Source organism: Microtus pennsylvanicus, chromosome 5 (assembly GCF_037038515.1).
Source record: "Microtus pennsylvanicus isolate mMicPen1 chromosome 5, mMicPen1.hap1, whole genome shotgun sequence".
Taxonomy (NCBI): Eukaryota; Metazoa; Chordata; class Mammalia; order Rodentia; family Cricetidae; genus Microtus; species Microtus pennsylvanicus.
The window spans coordinates 124,629,989-124,647,924 of NC_134583.1; the positions used below are offsets into that span (position 1 = coordinate 124,629,989).

At 49.4% G+C, this 17,936-nt stretch overlaps 1 protein-coding gene across 6 annotated transcripts; it reads left to right on the top strand.

The window, feature by feature from the left end:
- Window positions 1–463: 463 nt before the first annotated feature.
- Window positions 464–16,848, top strand: Pprc1 (PPARG related coactivator 1). Of its 6 annotated transcripts, none has more exons than XM_075974248.1 (14): window positions 464–693; window positions 6,083–6,265; window positions 6,807–6,953; window positions 7,061–7,162; window positions 7,274–10,052; window positions 10,332–10,385; window positions 11,561–11,618; window positions 12,316–12,383; window positions 13,226–13,934; window positions 15,311–15,445; window positions 15,556–15,616; window positions 15,726–15,847; window positions 16,061–16,212; window positions 16,597–16,848. In XM_075974248.1, the coding sequence occupies exons 1-14, from the start codon at window positions 541–543 to the stop codon at window positions 16,698–16,700; spliced, it is 4,827 nt and encodes a 1,608-aa protein (XP_075830363.1). In that variant the 5' UTR covers window positions 464–540; the 3' UTR covers window positions 16,701–16,848. The 6 variants fall into 6 exon arrangements, with proteins under 6 accessions (XP_075830363.1, XP_075830364.1, XP_075830365.1 ...); XM_075974244.1 differs by having other exon boundaries at window positions 499–693; window positions 12,313–12,383; window positions 15,550–15,616; XM_075974246.1 differs by having other exon boundaries at window positions 499–693; window positions 12,313–12,383.
- The last annotated feature ends 1,088 nt before the right edge of the window (window positions 16,849–17,936 follow it).

Sequence of the window (17,936 nt, forward strand, 5' to 3'; positions counted from 1 at the left end):
AATTGCAGAGAAAGAGTGGAAAATGCGGTATTTTTAAGAGAAAATTTTGCTCTAGTGCCGCAGTATGATATTAGATGAGGGTTAGTGTCTTGACTGCGAGTGTCCACTTGGGGGTGCTGTTTCAAAACAGCGGCGACTTGAACTAAGGTGAAAGGAAAGTGCAGCAGGTAGAACGTCAAACAAAGAAAGCGGTCTAACATTTGGACAAATAAACACAAACAGAGTGATACGCAAATGTTAACTCTCTCCCTTACTACTGCGTACTCGGCAACTTAGTCTCTGACAGTGCCACAAAACTGAGCCCTACAATCCTCCTTGGGCTCAGACCAGCTTATCTCCCTTTAGAGACTACTATTCCCAGGAACCCTCGAGGGAGGTCAGGGTCCCTGTCCTCTTCCAGGGTGCAAGAGTGGTCCGCCGCATGGCCTTCTGGGAGTTGTAGTTCTGCAGTGTCCTTCGGGAGTTGTAGTTCCCTTCCCACAATCGGCTGGGCGAGGCGGCGCCGGCGATCAGAGCTGCGCTGGGTGTTCAGGGGCCAAGATGGCGGCGCGCCGGGGACGGAGAGACCGAGTCGCGCCGCCTCCGACCGGGGGCCCGGGTCCTGACCCTGGCGGTGGAGTTCGCGGCGGCGGTTGGACGAGTTGGAGCCAAGCGCCGTATGGGACCGTGGGCACCGTGAGCGCCGCGGAGCAGGTGAGAGCGTGGCCGGCGGCCCGCGGCTGGCAGCAAAGCGGCGTGTGCCGGGCGGTGACACGTGGACGCCACAGGAAAGGGAGGAAGCACTTGCGTGCCGATGCTGCGGGAGCTGGGTAGGGTTGAGAGCACCTAAGTCGTTTGCTGGGGGTTCACCAGCAGAGGTAGGAACCCTGCGGCGACTCCTGGGGACGCCTGATGGACAGAGTCGGGCGTCGGAAACGTGGCCCTTGCTGGGGCGGCAGGCATTCGGGATTGGACTGGAAGGCTAAGACTCCTTTCTAAGGATGCCGGAGAGAGCTCCACCAGCTTGGCGCCGTAGTTCCTTTTTCGGAGCACGTGGGGTGTGGGGGAGACGATTTTCCCGGGAGAACTTGTCTGCTCCCCCTCCCCCTAGGCGGCGCGGGCGCCCACGTGGGTAGGGCTTGCCGCCGGGGCGGGGGGAACCCGGGGCGCGGGTCCACGTGGGGGCGGGGAAGGGATGTCCACGTGGCTCCTGTCCCAGGCTGTCGGGCATCTAGTCTCCGCGCTGGAGCCGCACTGCCGGGAACTGGGTGTGTCTCAGCTGCTCCCGCCATCTCTGGCCTGTGCTGGGGACCTCTGGCCTGGAGGTAGGGGCTGCTACAGGCAACTTTTCTCAGAGCCTTAGGAGAGTTTTTTCCCTCTTGCGTGGGTCTACAACGCCTTCCGTCGGTGGATGGTGGACTTTGCAGATGTTCTCGAAGCGCGACTTCCTAGAAATGTCAGTGTGAGGCGAGGGTTGGAGGACTGAGCTGAAGGGCAGTGGAGGAATGAGTTCGTTGAGGCTTCTGTCTGACCGGCTCGGAGTAGGTTGAGTCACAAGACACTGGCGGTTTTGATTGCCTGAAGTCCTTCGTCTGTGATTCAAGGGTCATGGGAATGTCAGTTTACCTGGACCTAGCTTAATTTGTCCTCTCACTTTTTTTTTTTTGCATCTTATTTTTTGGAGGAGATGGTTAAGGCATGCTCCTCCGAACTCACAGATACAACTGCTTGTGAGTTGTGTCTGTGTGAGGCTTTTTGAAATTTTTGATGGAGATAGGAAAAGTTTTACGTGGTTTGAAAACTATTAAATATTAGTTGAATATTTAATGGGGGTCAGGAAGAATTCTGTACATGTGTTTACTTCAGTTCTCCTTACTTAAGAGGGTTTTTATCCTGCCCTTCATGGTGGGATTCCAAAAATGTTCAACCATGTTGACAGTGAGTGAGCAGGAATTGTGTTCTTGAAGCAGTTTAAGCAGAGTCCTTGACAGCACACACCCCCACCCCCACAAACACAAGTGAAAGTTGGGTTGCAGGCTTCCCAGTAATACAAGGTCCCACAGAACGGCCTAGAGGATAATGACTTTGGGATCAATTACTCTTTTCCTCCAACTTGTAAGAGGTCCCATCTTTTGTGTGCTGTTCACATCACCATCTGGGAGAAACAGCAGGGATCCAAGATTGAGCTCTAATGTGTTAGATAGTCCGCCAACCCAGTAGTTATCGAGGTGCCGTATGTTTACGAGCAGATGTGTTGCTAAACCACGCAGATGTGATCCGTGCGGTCTTCGGTTTAACTCAGGGTGGGCAGATAATGAGTGCTTGTGGGAGAGAGAAGGAAAGTGCAGTTTCTTGAGGGTTGTGCAGTCATCAGTAGTAATCTTACTTGAAGAGTGTGTGAATGGAAGAGACCCCCAAGACTGAACTGTGAGACACTTTCATCAGAGGAATGGTCTGTGAAGACCAAAGGTATGGCTCTTAGAGAAGAACTGAGACCCGCCTACCAGAAGGGTGGAATGGGAGAAGATGAGCAGGCGAAGAGACTGGCTGGAAGAGCAGAGCATAAGCCATTATAAGGAGTTTAAATCCATTGCTAAGAGCTGTAAGATACCACTGAAGGGATTTTGTTTGTTTGGTTGGTTTTTTTCAAGACAGTGTTTCTCTGTAGTATTGGCTGTCCCAGAATTTGCTCGGTAGAACAGATCAACCTGCCTTTGCCTCCTGAGTGCTGAGATCAAAGATGGCAGCACACACACCCCTCCCCCCATAGCTTTTGAAGAGACTAATGATGGTCCTAGGACATGACTTGATGGTCCTAGAAATGACAGTTTTTGTTGCTTGGGATTCAACTATATGTTAGTGTCTAGATAAAGTGCCTGGACTGGGCTTAGAGGTAGGAGAATCAAAAGTTTAAGGTTTTAGCCTGGTGGAGGTGGTCTGTACCTATAATCTCAGCACTGAGGAGATAGAGGCAGGGGAATATCTGTGAGTTCAAGGCCAACCTAGTCTACAGTTTCAGAATAGAGGGCAGTTTAAGGATAGCTTTGGTTACATAGCAAGTGCAAGACCAGCCTGAGCTACATGATATTTTTGTCTCCAAAAACTAGATTTAAAGTTGGCTTTGAATTCTGGATGAGCAAACTTGGTGTGAGAAAGCCAACTGAGAGGCTGCTGGAGTTCAGAGTGTTAGTGGGGAGCATGCTTTGTCTTGGACTCAGCCTTGGTTGATCTGGACCCCCTGGAATCTACCTTCCCTAGGGATTGTGCAGAGTATGGGTGAAGTGGTTCAAGGGAGATAGATGACTCCATCTTAGCCTCCAGCACCTGCTGAGAGGAGGTGGAGATGATGGTTTACAGGGCTGGACCAGTCTGGCCTGGGCTGGAGAAGGGAGGAGGCAGATGCAAGCTACTGCTCACCTATGACTGTTTGCTGAGCCAGGTGCTATTCAGCTTCTGGTTCTAATTACAGGACTGAAGATCTAGGTGGGAGGGGTTAGTCCCTAAAACCTGCTGCCTTTTCACAGCAGCTCTGGGCCTAGACTCCTAGAGCGTCCTCAACCAGCCTTTCCTCCCTGGGCCCTGCAGCTCCAACTCTGAAGAGGATTGGGTGTATCGAGAGGTGTGATCTTTTTCTTTGGAAGAGTCCAAGTACCTCCTCATCTCCCTTTGCTGCAGAAGGGCGTCTTGTTTGTCTGTTGGATTCTGCCCCCAGCCTTTACACCACACTTCCAAAAGCACATATGCATAGTTGGGGCTCTGGCCTCACCAGTTCCATTTTGGGCCTTGCCCATTCCCTGTCTGTGACACTTAACAGGTCTGGGCGGGTCCTGCTTCATGACAAAGCTTAAGATACTGCTAGTTCACAGAAGCATTCGAGGCGGGGCCTCCATCTGTGGAATCAGGCTTTCTCTCTAGCTCCCATTTGGTAGGGGTGGTGAAGAGTTTCTTCCCTTAGAACTGCTTTCAACATATTGTGGCTCACCATTGGGTCTACTGGTGTAGCTCAGTTACAGTCTTAGAGTGGGCTCCAGCTCCAAAGAACAGGGAGTGTGGATCTTGTATACAAGATGTTGTAAGGCATAATGGGTAAGGAGTGGGGATAGGCCCAGAAGAATATAAGTGAATACATGGATGCAATCCTAAGTATTATTTGCACCAAATGAGTTGGAATCTATTATTTTCCTCTTTTAAGAAGAGTAATTTTCTTCCTAGCACTCTGGAGGCAGAGACTGGCAGATAGATCTCTGAGTTCGAGGCCAGCTTGGTCTAAAGAGCAAGTTCCAAGACAGGCTCCAAAGCTACAGAGAAACCCTGTCTTGAAAAACCAAAATCAAACAAACAAAAAGTACAGAGAAATCCTGTCTTGAAGAAAAGAAAAAAGAAAAACTTAAACAACAAAAAGGTTTTTGGGGGCTCTTGTTTTGGTGTGAGAAACTCTACCTTGTGAGTTCAGGGGACTGGACAGAGAAGTTGAGCCATTTCCATGGCCCAGGGTTATGTTAGGGATTTGACAGGATAGGCAGGATGTGGTTGTCAGGAGGTTGAAAGATTGAAAAGAATATTTTTGAGCTGGTGTGAGACGAGATCAGCCTGGGTGAGGGAGGCCTAAAAGGTCCTCTTTAAAGCCTGGGATTGGAGCTCAGTCCAGAACAGAAGCCTAAGGGGGCCTGGGGTGAATTGTGAGTTAGAAGCTTAACTCCCCTGACTTTTCTTTTTTCTCTGGTACCTTTCCCACTGACAGCAGATGACTTTTGTTTTGTTTTTTCGAGACAGTGTAGCTCTAGCTGCCCTGGAACTCACTCCACTCTGTAGACCAGGTTGGCCTTGAGCACAGAAACAGTACTGCCTCTGCATCCCTTGCTGGGAGTAAAGGAGTGAACTGCTGCCCACCTAGCAGATAACTTTTTTGTTGTTGTTGTTTGTTTTTCAAGCCAGGGTTTCTCTGTAGCTTTAGAACCTGTTCTGGAACTAGCTCTTGTAGTTTAGGCTGGCCTCGAACTCACGGAGATTGCCCTGTGCCTCCTGAATGCTGGGATTAAAGGTGTGGGCCACCTTCCGCCCAGCACAGATAACTTCTTAAGATTTATTTCAGCCAGGCTGTGGTGGCTAATGCCTGGACAATCCCAGCACTTGGGAGGCGCGGGGCAATCTCTGAGTTCAAGGCCAGCCTGGACCTACAAAGCTAGTTCCTGGATAGCCAAGGCTATGAGAAACCTTATCTTGAACCAAATGTTTATTTACTCTTTGTGGTAGGGTTTTTTGTTTGTTTTGCTTTTGTTTTTGTTTTTGGAGACAGGGTTTCTCTCAATAGCTTTGGAGTCTGTCCTGGAACTTGCTCTGTAGGCCAGGTTGGCCTCGAATTCACAGAGCTCCAAGTGCTGGAATTAAGGCATGCACCACCACCGCCCTGCATGACGGGGTACAGGGTTTCTTAAATAGATCAGTTTGGTCTGAAATTCACATACAATCCTTCTGCCTCAGTTTTTCCAGTGTTTGTGTTACAGGTGTGTGCTACCTTAAGCAGTCCAGCACTTGGGAGGCAGAGGCAGGCAGATATTTGAGGCCAGCCTGCTCTTGAAAACAAGTTCCAGGACAGCCAGGGCTACATAGAGAAACTCTCTATCTCCTAAAAGCCTTTATTATCATCATTGCCATCATCATAGTGTGAGCGTGGGTGAAGGAGTCCTTTGGAGTACGTGTGGGTCAGTGAGAGGACAACTTTGTGGAGTTGTTTCTTTCCTACACCTCTGTGGGTTTGGGGGATTCAATTCCAGTAGGCTTTTGAAGTAAGTACTTTTACTTGCTAGCCAATCTTGATCTTTCTGATGTTCTTACTCTCCAGTTTGATAACGTCTCATGGCTCCAGCTGTTTGTGGGTAGAGTCTGAACTCCGCTCTGCCCAGAACACTGCCAGCCTTGTTGGTGCTTTTGCTTCTGGCTTATACCTCTTTGCCTAGCTAGTCTAGATCTTAGACCATGGTGGTGATGCTGCTGTTTGAGCCCATTGGTGGAGGGCTGGATGTCTGATTTTAATGGGGTTTAGTTAGCTGCTTTCCAAAGGACTTGGGTCTTTCTGACTCACTCTTTCCCTCTTTTGCCTCAGGTCCATGAGGAGGGGGACGACTCTAGCTTTGTCAGTCTTTCTCGACTGGGCCCATCTCTGAGGGATAAAGACCTGGAAATGGAGGAGCTGATACTGCAGGATGAGACACTACTGGGGACTATGCAGAGCTACATGGATGCCTCCCTCATCTCCCTCATCGAGGATTTTGGGAGTCTTGGAGAGGTGAACTGGGGCAAGGCTTGGAGTTCTCTAGACAGGATCTTTGCATGGGCTGTTCTGTCTCCTAATATCTGTGGAGTTGTTTTAGACATGGCTTTGTTTCCAGATCCTTGGCCTATCGGGAAGCTGAGTATTTGAAAGATGTTTTGTGTGGGTCGAGTTAGACTGCAGAATGTCAGACAAGTGCATGAAGGGATGCCTTTAGCTTGGAGCATGCTCCAAAGCTTATCTCCTTTCAGGCTCTTTGACCTATATGTCCAGGAGGTCCTGGTCTGCTTTTGAGCCTAATACTGGTCTAGCCCAGGATAGGTTTCTGAACATCTTACCTCTTACCTGAATGTGAGAATGTGAAGCCCAAGCTAAGAGTCAGTTTAATAGGTCTCTGTTAGCACTGGAGTTGAGTGGGTAGGAAAAGATGGGAGCCCATGCGACCTGGAACTCAGATCCTTCTTGCTGGGAGGTTAATTCTCTTGGCATCTAGTTATTTTTGTGGCTTAGTAGGTTATTAGAGATCTTGGGGGGACCCCTTTTCTTTCTGGAGCAGAGCAGGTTATCTCTGGAAGACCAGAATGAAATGTCGCTGCTCACAGCTCTGACAGAGATCTTGGACAACGCAGATTCTGAGAACCTGTCCCCATTTGACAGCATTCCTGATTCAGAGCTGCTTGTGTCTCCTCGCGAGAGTTCCTCTGTGAGTATGAGAGGGTGGGATGTGGCTAGTACAGAGGTCACAGCCACATCTGTAAGCCTCTTCATATAACTCTGCACAAACTGATTTGGGGTTTCTCTTCTTTTTAGCTCCACAAGCTACTCACTCTTTCTCGGACACCCCCAGAACATGACCTAATCACTCCAGTTGACCACTTGGGGCCTAGCACAGGCAGTAGTAGGATGAGTGGGGTAAGCCCGATCTGGGGACCTTCGTGAACTCACGGTTTGGGGAGGACATAGGGACAGTCTGGAAAGCATGTCTTGAGGAATGCCTTTTGAGCCTGCTCTTCTCTCCTGCAGGTAGAGATGTCCCTTGCAGATTCTCCTTGGGACTTTTCTCCACCTCCTTTCTTGGAAACTTCTTCCCCTAAGCTACCTAGCTGGAGACCCTCAAGACCAAGACCTCGATGGGGTCAGTCCCCTGTCCCACAGCAGCGCAGTGATGGAGAAGAGGAGGAGGAGGTTGCCAGCTTCAGTAGTCAGATGCTTGCTGGAGAACTGGACAACTCTGTGAACAGCTTGGACTTCCCCATGCACCTGGCATGCCCAGAGGAAGAAGACAAGCCAACAGCAGCAGAGGTGGCAGTGTCAGCACCTGCTGATGAGAGCATCTCCTCCCTGAGTGAGCTGGTACGCGCCATGCATCCCTACTGCTTGCCCAACCTCACACACTTGGCATCACTTGAGGATGAGCTTCAGGAACAGGTGGATGATTTGACAGCTCCTGAGGGTTGTGTGGTGCTGGAGATAGTGGGCCAGGCAGCCACAGCTGGTGATGACCTGGAGATCCCGGTTGTTGTGCGCCAGATTCCTTCTGGATCCCAGTCTCTGCTCTTGGATGAGTCTGCAGGGGCCAGTCCTGCCTTGCAGCTACTCATGCCCACCATGGAGGCCAGGATGGAAGCAGCTGTGCCTAAGGTTGTCCCTTGCCCTGATCAAGAAGAATTATCATTGAACTCTGCCTGCTTATTGGAGCCCAGGGAAATCATGGAGTCATTGGCACCCAAGGAGCTTCAGAACCTACCTGCCAGTGCAATTCAGGGTTCTCAGAGAGTTCCCAGAAAGGGCAGGAAGAAGAGCAAGGAACAGTCAGCAGCCTGTTTGGAAGGTTATACCAGGAGACTGAGATCATCTTCTCGTGGACAGACCACTGTGGCTACAGAGGTGAACTCTCAGGCGGGTAACTTACAGAAACAGCCTCAGGAAGAATTGCAGAGAGAGGCTGGAGCTCCTCAGAGCAGGGGGAAGCCACGGGCCTGGGCTCGGGCATGGGCAGCTGCCTTGGAGAAGCCTGAGTCTGAGAACTTAGAGAGAAGTGCAGGACAGGATAGCCCTGCTGAAGAAGATGTCCTTGACCTCTGCCCTAAGCTGGTTGATACTAGCCAAGCTGACCCCATGCCAGTTGACTCTGTTGAAGCTGGTGCAGCTGCAGTTACGCATGCTATAGCTGACTGTATACCTGTTGACCAGGCTTCAGCTAGTACAGAACTGATTGGTCCTCTCCCGGTAGGCCCAATGCTGACTGACAGGACAGGAATTAAACCTGCAGTGTCTATTCCCACTTCAGATAACTTGTCTCCAGCTGGTGCTGTCCCAGCTAACACAGTGACAGTTGACTCTGTTCCACATGACCTGGCTCCAGTAGACCCTGTGCTAGTTAAGCACAGACCAACCGACCCTAGACGTGCTGCAGCAGCAGCAGCTCAGGGGACTCGTCTTTCCCTAGATTCCTCAGCCCACCCCAAGGTTGCAGGTCCTCTGAAGGTGGAAGGTAGCACCAGCGCTACAACCCAGGAAGCCAGACCTCGACCTCTCAGCCTGTCTGAGTACCGCCAGCGAAGGCAGCAAAGACAAACAGAAGCAGAAGGCAGGAATTCTCAGCCCCCCGCTGGCAAGTGGCCTAGTCTCCCAGAGACCCCCACAGGGCTGGCCGATATCCCTTGTCTTGTTCCACCAGCCCCAGCCAAGAAGACAGCTCCACAGAGAAGCTCTGTACCAGAGACTTGTTTTGTGTCTGTGGGTACCAACCCTGCTTCCCCTACTCCTGAGCCTTCTGCAAGCAAACCTATGGTTTCCGTTCACTCGGAACAGGTGCCGTCTCATGAGATGCCACTTCCAGTTAGACCACCCCATCCTACCTTGCAGTCTGTGTCTCCTGCTGGGCCCATCCCTTCCACAGTGCCCACTCCTTTGCCTTTCCCTCCAGGCATACCTCCTTTGCTTCCTCTTCCTTCAAGTGGCCATGGAGTCCCTAGTTTGCCCCCACCTCCCTTGCAACCACCTGGACTTCCAGTGTCCAGGAGACAAATACCACCTGATCCCTATACTCATTATGCCCCTGTGCCACCCTGGCCTTGTTATCCCTCTGTGTCCCCTTCTGGCTATCCTTGTCTGCCCCCACAACCAACGGTGCCCATGGTGTCTGGTACTCCTGGTACCTATGCTGTACCCCCAACTTGCAATGTGCCTTGGGTACCCACTCCTGCTCCAGTTTCACCTTACAGCTCCAGCTGTGCCTATGGGCACATGGGCTGGGGCCCGGGGCCTCAACAGCCTCCATTCTGGTCTACTGTTTCTCCACCTCCTTTGTCTTCAGCGTCTACAGGAAGAGCTGTTCCCCCATCCAATGTGGAACCTAGTAGTAATCCAGCTGGTTCTCCTGAAGATGAACTTCCTGTGCCAGTGACTCCTTCCCTAAGTTCTGGGCCAGGCAGCCCCATAGCTCCACCAGTCGAGCCTACGAAACTGGAGGTTCAGCCAGTGCCTGTGTCTCCCCAGCCAAAACACAAAGTGTCTACCCTGGTACAAAGTCTCCAGGTCAAGACTTCACCATGTCTATCTACTGAGTGTGTAGCTGTTGGGGAGTCTGCATCAGAGAGGCTAAAGCCTGAGGCTCAGGAGAACAGAGCCAAGGAAAAGCCCCTCTCTGCAACTGTCAAGGCTGGTCCCATACCAAGGCAGAGTACTGCTCCAAAGCTGCCTGCTGTCCATCCAGCCCGACTAAGAAAACTGTCCTTCCTGCCTACTCCACGTTCTCAGGGGTCTGAGGACGTGGTACAGGCATTCATCAGTGAGATTGGTGAGTGACAGAATGCAGTTGGTATGAGAAAGGTACAGGGGCTGTCTACAAGTGTTCACCAGCCAGAAGGAATGCCTTCCACGAGGCTGCCTTTTATTGGATTTCTTTGGGAGTGTTCTGAGATACGGAGCTCTAGTTATATTGGAATTCTTGCTGTGTGCTGCTCCCTTGGTTCATTTACTTTGGACAGGGAGGCATGGAAAGGGACGACTGGGACTTCTAGGACCTGTGAACTCAGTTGATCAGGCTGGATCCTAATCCTCTTGTATTCCTTCACAGGAATTGAAGCTTCAGACCTGTCCAGTCTGTTGGAGCAGTTTGAGAAATCAGAAGGTGAGGGCACCTAGGTCGTTTAGTTTCCACTTATTTTTTTTTTTAACGCTTCCTTTTGGTTTAGTCTTGTAGTAGCTTAAACTGAGATAGGGAAAGAGTAGGGGCGGCTGGGCGGTGGTGGCGCACGCCTTTAATCCCAGCACTCGGGAGGCAGAGGCAGGCGGATCTCTGTGAGTTCAAGGTCAGCCTGGTCTACAAGAGCTAGTGCCAGGACAGGCTCCAAAGCTACAGAGAAACCCTGTCTCCAAAAAAAAAAAAAGAGAGAAAGAGTAGGGGCAATCTCAACCACCAGGAGAGCCTCCTCATTGGCACAGGGAGGCAGCATTTCCCCTGGGAGAGTAATCTAACCTAGGGACATGGTAGGATAGCATAAGTAATTGAAAGAGTAAATATGGAGAGAGTGTTGGAAGGTTGGGATTGGATGGGGATTTTTTTTCTAGAGGGAGACAGCTCTTTGGTTGAGCTTTGAGAGGTCGGATCTCATACATGGTATATAAGGCAGAAGGAGGTAAAGGATGGTTCGTATAAGATGCTTTTGGAATGAAGAGCTTGATTTTCTGAAGCTAGGTACTGTGGAGATTACTGATTGTCTTCTAGAGGAGCTCATGGTAGAATTGGGGAAAGAATCTGCACATATAATTTGAGTTGATAACATATCTGTAGGTTATAAACAGAACAGCGTGACAGGTAGGCTCTGTGTTAGAGATGGAGCTTCGTGGGAGAACCTATGCGTAGCCTGTGCATGGTTTTGGATTTATTTGCTAGACAGTCTAGTATCAAGTGTGGTGTGTGCCTTTGATCCCAGCACTGGGAAGCAGATCTCTGAGCTCAAGGCCAGCCTGGTTTATGTGGGGAGTTCTAGGCCTGTTGGGCTCCATAGTGAGACCCTATTCCTGTTTATGGCTAGGACATTAGGTAGGTAGATCATGTTGAACCTTGACTACTAGGCTCATCAGTTTGGACTCTGACTCAGAATCAGTGGGGAATGGGTGTTTCTGAGCAGAAGAGAAATAACTAAATGTCATTATCTAAATAGCACTGGAGGAACTGGATCTGAGCTTAGCGGGGCTATGTAGGCAAGGCTGGCTTCTTCCTCTGGGTATCAGAATGCACTTCTATGCCACCTCAGTTTGGAACATCTGGTTGGGCTTTTAACTAATATGATTTCTTTACAGCCAAAAAGGAGTGTCCTCTCCCGGCTCCTGCTGACAGCCTGGCTGTAGGAAACTCAGGGTGAGTATGGAGATGTGAGCGAGTTACCCTACAGCTGTTGGTCAGCAGCCGGCAGCACTCCAGGACTCCAGCTGGACACTTGTGGCAGAGATGTCCCATCGACTCTAGTTCTTCCCCATTTCTGTCCCCTGCTCTTTTACCACCAGACTCTGTCTTGGGTGATGAGGTTGGGGAGGGTATGTACTACCAGGAATTCTAAATGCCTTGGCGATGCCTCTTACAATTTGTAATTTGGCAAATTATGTCTTCTGGATTTCTTCCCCTCTGTTGTCAGGCTTTGGGCTTGTTCAGTGCTGGTGATGGGGTCACTTAAAGTAGTGTGGGGGGGATTTCTGGGGCTTCCCCTAATTCCCTGAAGGACACAGGCACCTGAACCTCTTTACTTCCTGGTATTCTAAGAATGAAAGGTGTCATTTTTCACATTCCACACTGATTTCAGTTAGAGTTTTTAGAGTTTTGTAGGCAAGCCTCCTCATTGAAGCTCCTAGCCAGTCTGCCTCCCCAGATTTGGCAGAACTGAATAGGCCCAGTCTACAGCATGGTCATTATGGCCCTTTTGTGCTAGAAAATGACCATGGGGTAGTTTGGGCATCCCGTTTTTCTCTGCTACACCTTTTTCATTGCTTTGTGAGGAGAGCAGATAATACAAGATATTGAGGCAATGAATCAGGTTTTCCCTTTTCCCCCCTGCCAGCAGCATTGACACTCCCCAGGAGAAGAGACCCCTAGACCGGTTACAAGCCCCAGAACTGGCCAACGTGGCAGGTGGGTTCAGGTTGAACTCTTAGTCTGTGCAGCACTTGTGCAGTACCTGCTGTACCTCAGTGTGTGGACAGTGGGGTACAGACATCTGATCTTTGTGGTTGTGTTCATGGTCAAGGGGGCAGATTGTAAACATCTGAGCATGTTGATCATCAGAGATGGATTCAGAGGCTGTGAGGGGTAGTGGGGGATGGGGTTATCACTGAGCTGAGGCTTGAGAACAATCATGGCTCTCAGATGGTAGCTTTTAGGGAATTGAGCAGCCTGACAGAAGTACAGAAGCAACTAGCTTGTTAAGTTTTTCAGCACTGTAAGTGGTGTGGTTTGATCTGGAGAGTAGAGACTGATTAGGGTAGTGGACAGAGCAAAAGCAAAAGTTTAGGCTGAGTGACTAAACAAGAGGTTCAATTATGGAGTGTGAATGCTATATTAAGCTGGTTGGACTTCATCCTGTGTATGTACTGAAGAAAGAATTAAAAAAGCATTCTCAGCCTGGTTTTTTAATGGTTTGTCTAGCAAGGATCTAGATAACAGGTATGGAGCTGGAAGGGAAGTGGGGTAAGTTTATGGCGCGAGCCTAGGCAAGATGCAAACTAGTCATTAGATAATGCTAGTTAGAGGGGTGGATTTAAGCATGAAAATGATTGGTAAATGAGCTAGAGCCTGGTCACTAGGTAGTTTTAGGTAGTTAGTGGCTGATGTGTAGTTACAGCATGAGAGAAGTGGGGCTGTTGTTGTTGATACCTAGTGTACTCTGAGAAGTGGGGTCTTGAGCCTAGGTACACAGAATTTAGAGTATTGAACTGGATCTCACCCTGCTATCTCCATCCTCCCTCCCCCCACAGGGCTCACCCCTCCAGCTACCCCTCCCCACCAGTTATGGAAGCCCTTGGCTGCTGTCTCACTGTTGGCCAAATCTCCTAAATCTACCGCCCAGGAGGGAACCCTGAAGCCTGAAGGAGTTACAGAGGCCAAACATCCAGCTGCAGCCTGCCTCCAAGAAAGGGTCCATGGCCCTAGTCCTGTCCATGTGGGCTCTGGGGACCATGATTATTGTGTCCGAAGCAGGACACCCCCAAAAAAGATGCCTACCCTAGTCATTCCAGAGGTGGGCTCCCGATGGAATGTCAAGCGCCATCAGGACATCACCATCAAACCCGTCTTGTCATTGGGCCCAGCTGCTCCCCTACTTCCATGCACGACTTCCCAGGAGCCACTTGATCACAGGACTAGCAATGAGCAGGCAGAGCCTTCAGCGCCTTGTCTTGCCCCGTCCACCTTGCTGTCTCCTGAGGCCTCACCCTGCCGGAAAGACATGAACACTAGGACTCCCTCTGAGCCCCCAGGCAAGCAGCGGTCAATGCGCTGTTACCGAAAAGCCTGCAGATCAGTCAGTCCCCCAGGTCGGGGCTGGCAGGGCCGTCGAGGCCGCAGCAGCCGCTCTGTCAGCTCTGGGTCCAACCGGACCAGCGAAGCATCCTCATCTTCATCGGTGTCTTCCTCATCCCGATCCCGGTCCAGGTCCCTCTCCCCCCCACACAAGAGGTGGCGAAGGTGAGCTTTGTTGGCCTCTTAGATTCTTTCCATTTGGGAAGCTCATGAACTCTTTTGTAGTTTACTTTGAAAAGGCTATGGGTTAACTAGTGTACTTTCCAGTTTCTAAGGCTGAAGGTTCTGTCTTTGGCTTTTGTCTTCCTTTTTGTGGCCTGTTAGAGGCAAGCTGTGGGGCCATCCTGTGTTGGAATCTGGGATAGTGCTGAAATTTTCTGCTTCCTTGAGATGTGCCTTGGGTAGACTGTTACGTTTGATCTTGACTGTGATTACTTAACACTATTATTATCGGAGCTCATACATAGTGTTTTCTTGGTGTTAATGCAGGATAGTGGGTTACCCTTAAATGCTGGTGAGATGGCTCACTAGATAAAGATGCATGCTTGGTGACCTGAGTTTGATCCTGGGACCACACGGTGGAGTGAGAAAAATAATTTTTGAAAGTCGTCCTCTGACCTCTGCGTGTATGCAGTGGCACAACTCACACAGGACAGATTAATGTAAAAACAAAGGAAAAGAATTCTCGTGGGGTGATGCTGCAGTTGTAGCTCAGTAGAGTGCCTGCCTAGCATGCATGAAGCCCTGGATTTGATTCCCAACACCATGTAAACTACACACGTGTTACATGCCTGGAATCCTAGCACTGAGGAGATGGAGGCAGAAAGATCACAATTATCCTTGGCAACATTCAGAGTTTGGGGCCAGTATGTGAGGTGCTGTGTTTTAGCATTGATGCCCGTCTCCAAAAATGACTGTGAATGGTAGTTCTGGCATGGTAACCTCCTTGGTTATCGCCGTGGTTACAGCATTGCTCTGAGATGGCGAGGGAGGGGGGTTACAGTTAGAACGCAGACTCTGGTATCCTGCTCCAGCACTGCAATAAAGTAACTGTCTAAACCAGGCTTAGCTAGCTCTCCGTCTCCTGAGTGCCTCTATTTTTCTTTCTGAGTTCAGTGTTCTCCCATTTTCAGTGGAAATCGTGGTAAATGAAGCTCAATAGTAACAGCTGTGTCAAGTCTGTGACGGCCCTAGGTATAATCCTCAGTACCACAAATAAGTATGCGCGCTGGTACAGTAGCACAATTCCAGTGCTGGCAAGGCAGGGGTAGGAGAATCAGAAGTTCAAGGGCAGCTTGGGCTGCCTAGTGAGACCCCTTTTCAAGAGAAAAGGGGTAATAAAAATGCCATTTAAAACTACTTAGTGTATATAAAATTCTATGAAGTGTTTCCCATCTGTCATCTGCGAAGAAAACTTGGAACGTTTCTGCTCTCCTTTATCGGGGGTCCTGAGCTTCCTGCCAGGGAGGCAAGTCTGAGCCTGGCTGAGGTAATGGAACTTATCTGCATCATTCCCATCATTCCTATGTCCTTTATTCCAGGTCCAGCTGCAGTTCCTCTGGACGTTCGAGAAGATGTTCATCCTCTTCATCATCTTCATCCTCTTCTTCCTCATCATCCAGTTCCAGAAGCCGTTCTCCCTCTCTGTCCCCTCGCAGAAGTGACCGAAGGCGGCGGTGAGCATGAGCAAATGTTTGAGTGCAATGCATCTAGGATGCACGTGTCTGAGAGTTCTGAGTCTTGAATTGTGTCTGGGGGCTGATGGGACTTTTCTTGTCAGGTACAGCTCTTACCGTTCAAATGACCATTACCAAAGGCAGAGAGTGCTGCAGAAGGAGCGTGCAATAGTGAGTAGAGAAGCCAGGCATGGGAGGAGGGGTTGACCTGTTCCAAGAGCGCACTTATCAGCAGCTGCAGCTCTGGCTCCCAGAGTGACTTTTTCCTTGTCTGACACAGGAAGAGAGAAGGGTGGTCTTCATTGGGAAGATACCTGGCCGGATGACTCGGTCAGAGCTGAAACAGAGATTCTCTGTTTTTGGAGAGATTGAGGAGTGCACCATTCATTTTCGTGTCCAAGGGTAAGCTTGCTCTTTACAAGGGTAGGATGTTTGTTCTGTTATGTTCATATCCTTGATGCTCTTTCTGTGTTTTGTTGTGCTGGGCTGTGTGGGGTCACTTTTATTTTTTAAGATCAGAGGGTTGACCATTGGGGAAATGAAAAGCACCTGTGTACTCTGGGGTGCCGAGTCTGCTTCATAACCTGTGTGCAAATGGCTCACCCTCTCCACTAGTGACAACTATGGTTTCGTCACTTACCGTTATGCTGAAGAGGCATTTGCAGCCATCGAGAGTGGCCACAAGTTGCGGCAGGCAGATGAGCAGCCCTTTGATCTCTGCTTTGGGGGCCGCAGGCAGTTCTGCAAAAGGAGTTACTCTGATCTTGGTGAGTGTTGGAGGAGGGCTTGAGACTTGGACATGTGTCATCTCCTCTCCAGAAGGGTTTCTCTGTAGCTTTGGAGCCTGTCCTGGAACTAGCTCTTGTAGACCAGGTTGGCCTCGAACTCACAGAGGCCACCTTAGTGCTGGGATTAAAGGCTTGTGCCACCACAGCCCAGCTTCTCAAATATTTGAGAGTGAACCTAGTACCATCTGACATACAAAGAACCCAAAGGAGTGTGGTAAGAGGGAGTGTACTCTCCCACACCTCTGTACAAGCAGGGTAGCTTTGCTCCATCTGCTACTGGTATGAGCCATGGCTCCATTTGAAAACCATGTACTTGAGAACTGTGGTAAGAGACCTAAGTGTTTGTTCCTCTTTGCTCTGTAGACTCCAATCGGGAAGACTTTGATCCTGCTCCCGTGAAGAGCAAATTTGATTCTCTTGACTTTGATACATTATTGAAACAGGCCCAGAAGAACCTGAGGAGGTAACCCTGGGCACTCCTCTCCCACCCATTTTCTCTGGAGGTGCCCAACCTCCTCCACTCCCCTCCCCCACTCTAGGGGGAGAGCTGCTAGTGTGGAAATGACTGTTTTATAAATAAATGGAAAAAAGTTAAATAAAAATGTGTTAAAACCGGGATTTTTAAGTGGTATTTTTTTTTAATAACAGATATTGAACAAATTAACTTGCATTTCTAGGTAATAAATATGAACTGTGGAGAATTTCCAAGTGTTGTTCCTCCTTTTGTGTGTGTGTGCTAATGTCACGTGTACTTAGAACTTTTATGAATACATTTAAGGTCATGCTTACATTCATCAAGTTCCTAGGAGCCCTCTTCTGGTTAGGTGTAAAATCACATTGGATTTGGACTGGCTAGATGAGTACTGCCTGCTCTTCCAAAGGTCCTGAGTTCAATTCCCAGCAACCACATGGTGGCTCACAACCATCTGTAATGAGATCTGGTGCCCTCTTCTGGATTGCAGGCAAAACACTGTATACATACTAAATTTAAAAAAAAAATCACATTGGTTTTAACTTAGTTTCTCAGGTCTGTCACATAAGTCAAAAAGGGAAAAACACTTCTCAAAGACATTTGAAATGCTTATTTATACCTTGGCAGTCAGTGTGTCCTAGTCTGTCCTTTAGCTTGCCTTGAACATCTGATGATCCCCTCCTAAGTGCTGGAATAACAGACATATGTTAGAACATCTTGTTTCTATGGTGCTAGAAAGTGAACCCGGAGCATTGTGCATCTGGGGAAAGCCCTATCTTCTGTATGTGGGTATATTTGTGTATGGAGTCAATAGGACAGCTTCTTGTGTAACCCTCAGGAATGCTGACCGCCTCATTGTCCTGAAGCTCACTAGTTAGCCTAGTCTGGAGTCTTTACCATCCCACAAGCCAGCTCCCAAATCACAACACAGAAACTTCTGAATTATTACAAAGGTTTGGCAGATAATTTAGGCTTGTTTTTAACTAGCTCATGTAACAACCCAGTTTTATTATGTGCTGCCCTGAGGCTCGTTTAACTCATCTACAGACTGTTCATCCTGCTTTCTTGCTTGCTCTGTCTCCGCCCTTTCTAGTGTCCTCTGCCTGGAAATCCTGCCTAGCTTTTGGCTATTTAGCTTTTTGTTAAACCAGAGTGACAGTAGTCGGCAGTGGTAGGACACTTTAATCAGGAGACAGGGAGTCTGGTCTATGGAGTGAGTTCCAAGACAGTC

Excerpts from the sequence above, each read along its gene's own strand:
- Pprc1 (XM_075974244.1), top strand. The coding sequence starts at position 541 with ATGGCGGCGCGCCGGGGACGGAGAGACCGAGTCGCGCCGCCTCCGACC. Across the intron at positions 12,384-13,225 it reads AGAACTGGCCAACGTGGCAG|GGCTCACCCCTCCAGCTACC; the intron begins GTGGGTTCAGGT and ends CTCCCCCCACAG. Across the intron at positions 15,446-15,549 it reads AGAAGTGACCGAAGGCGGCG|GTACAGCTCTTACCGTTCAA; the intron begins GTGAGCATGAGC and ends TTTTCTTGTCAG.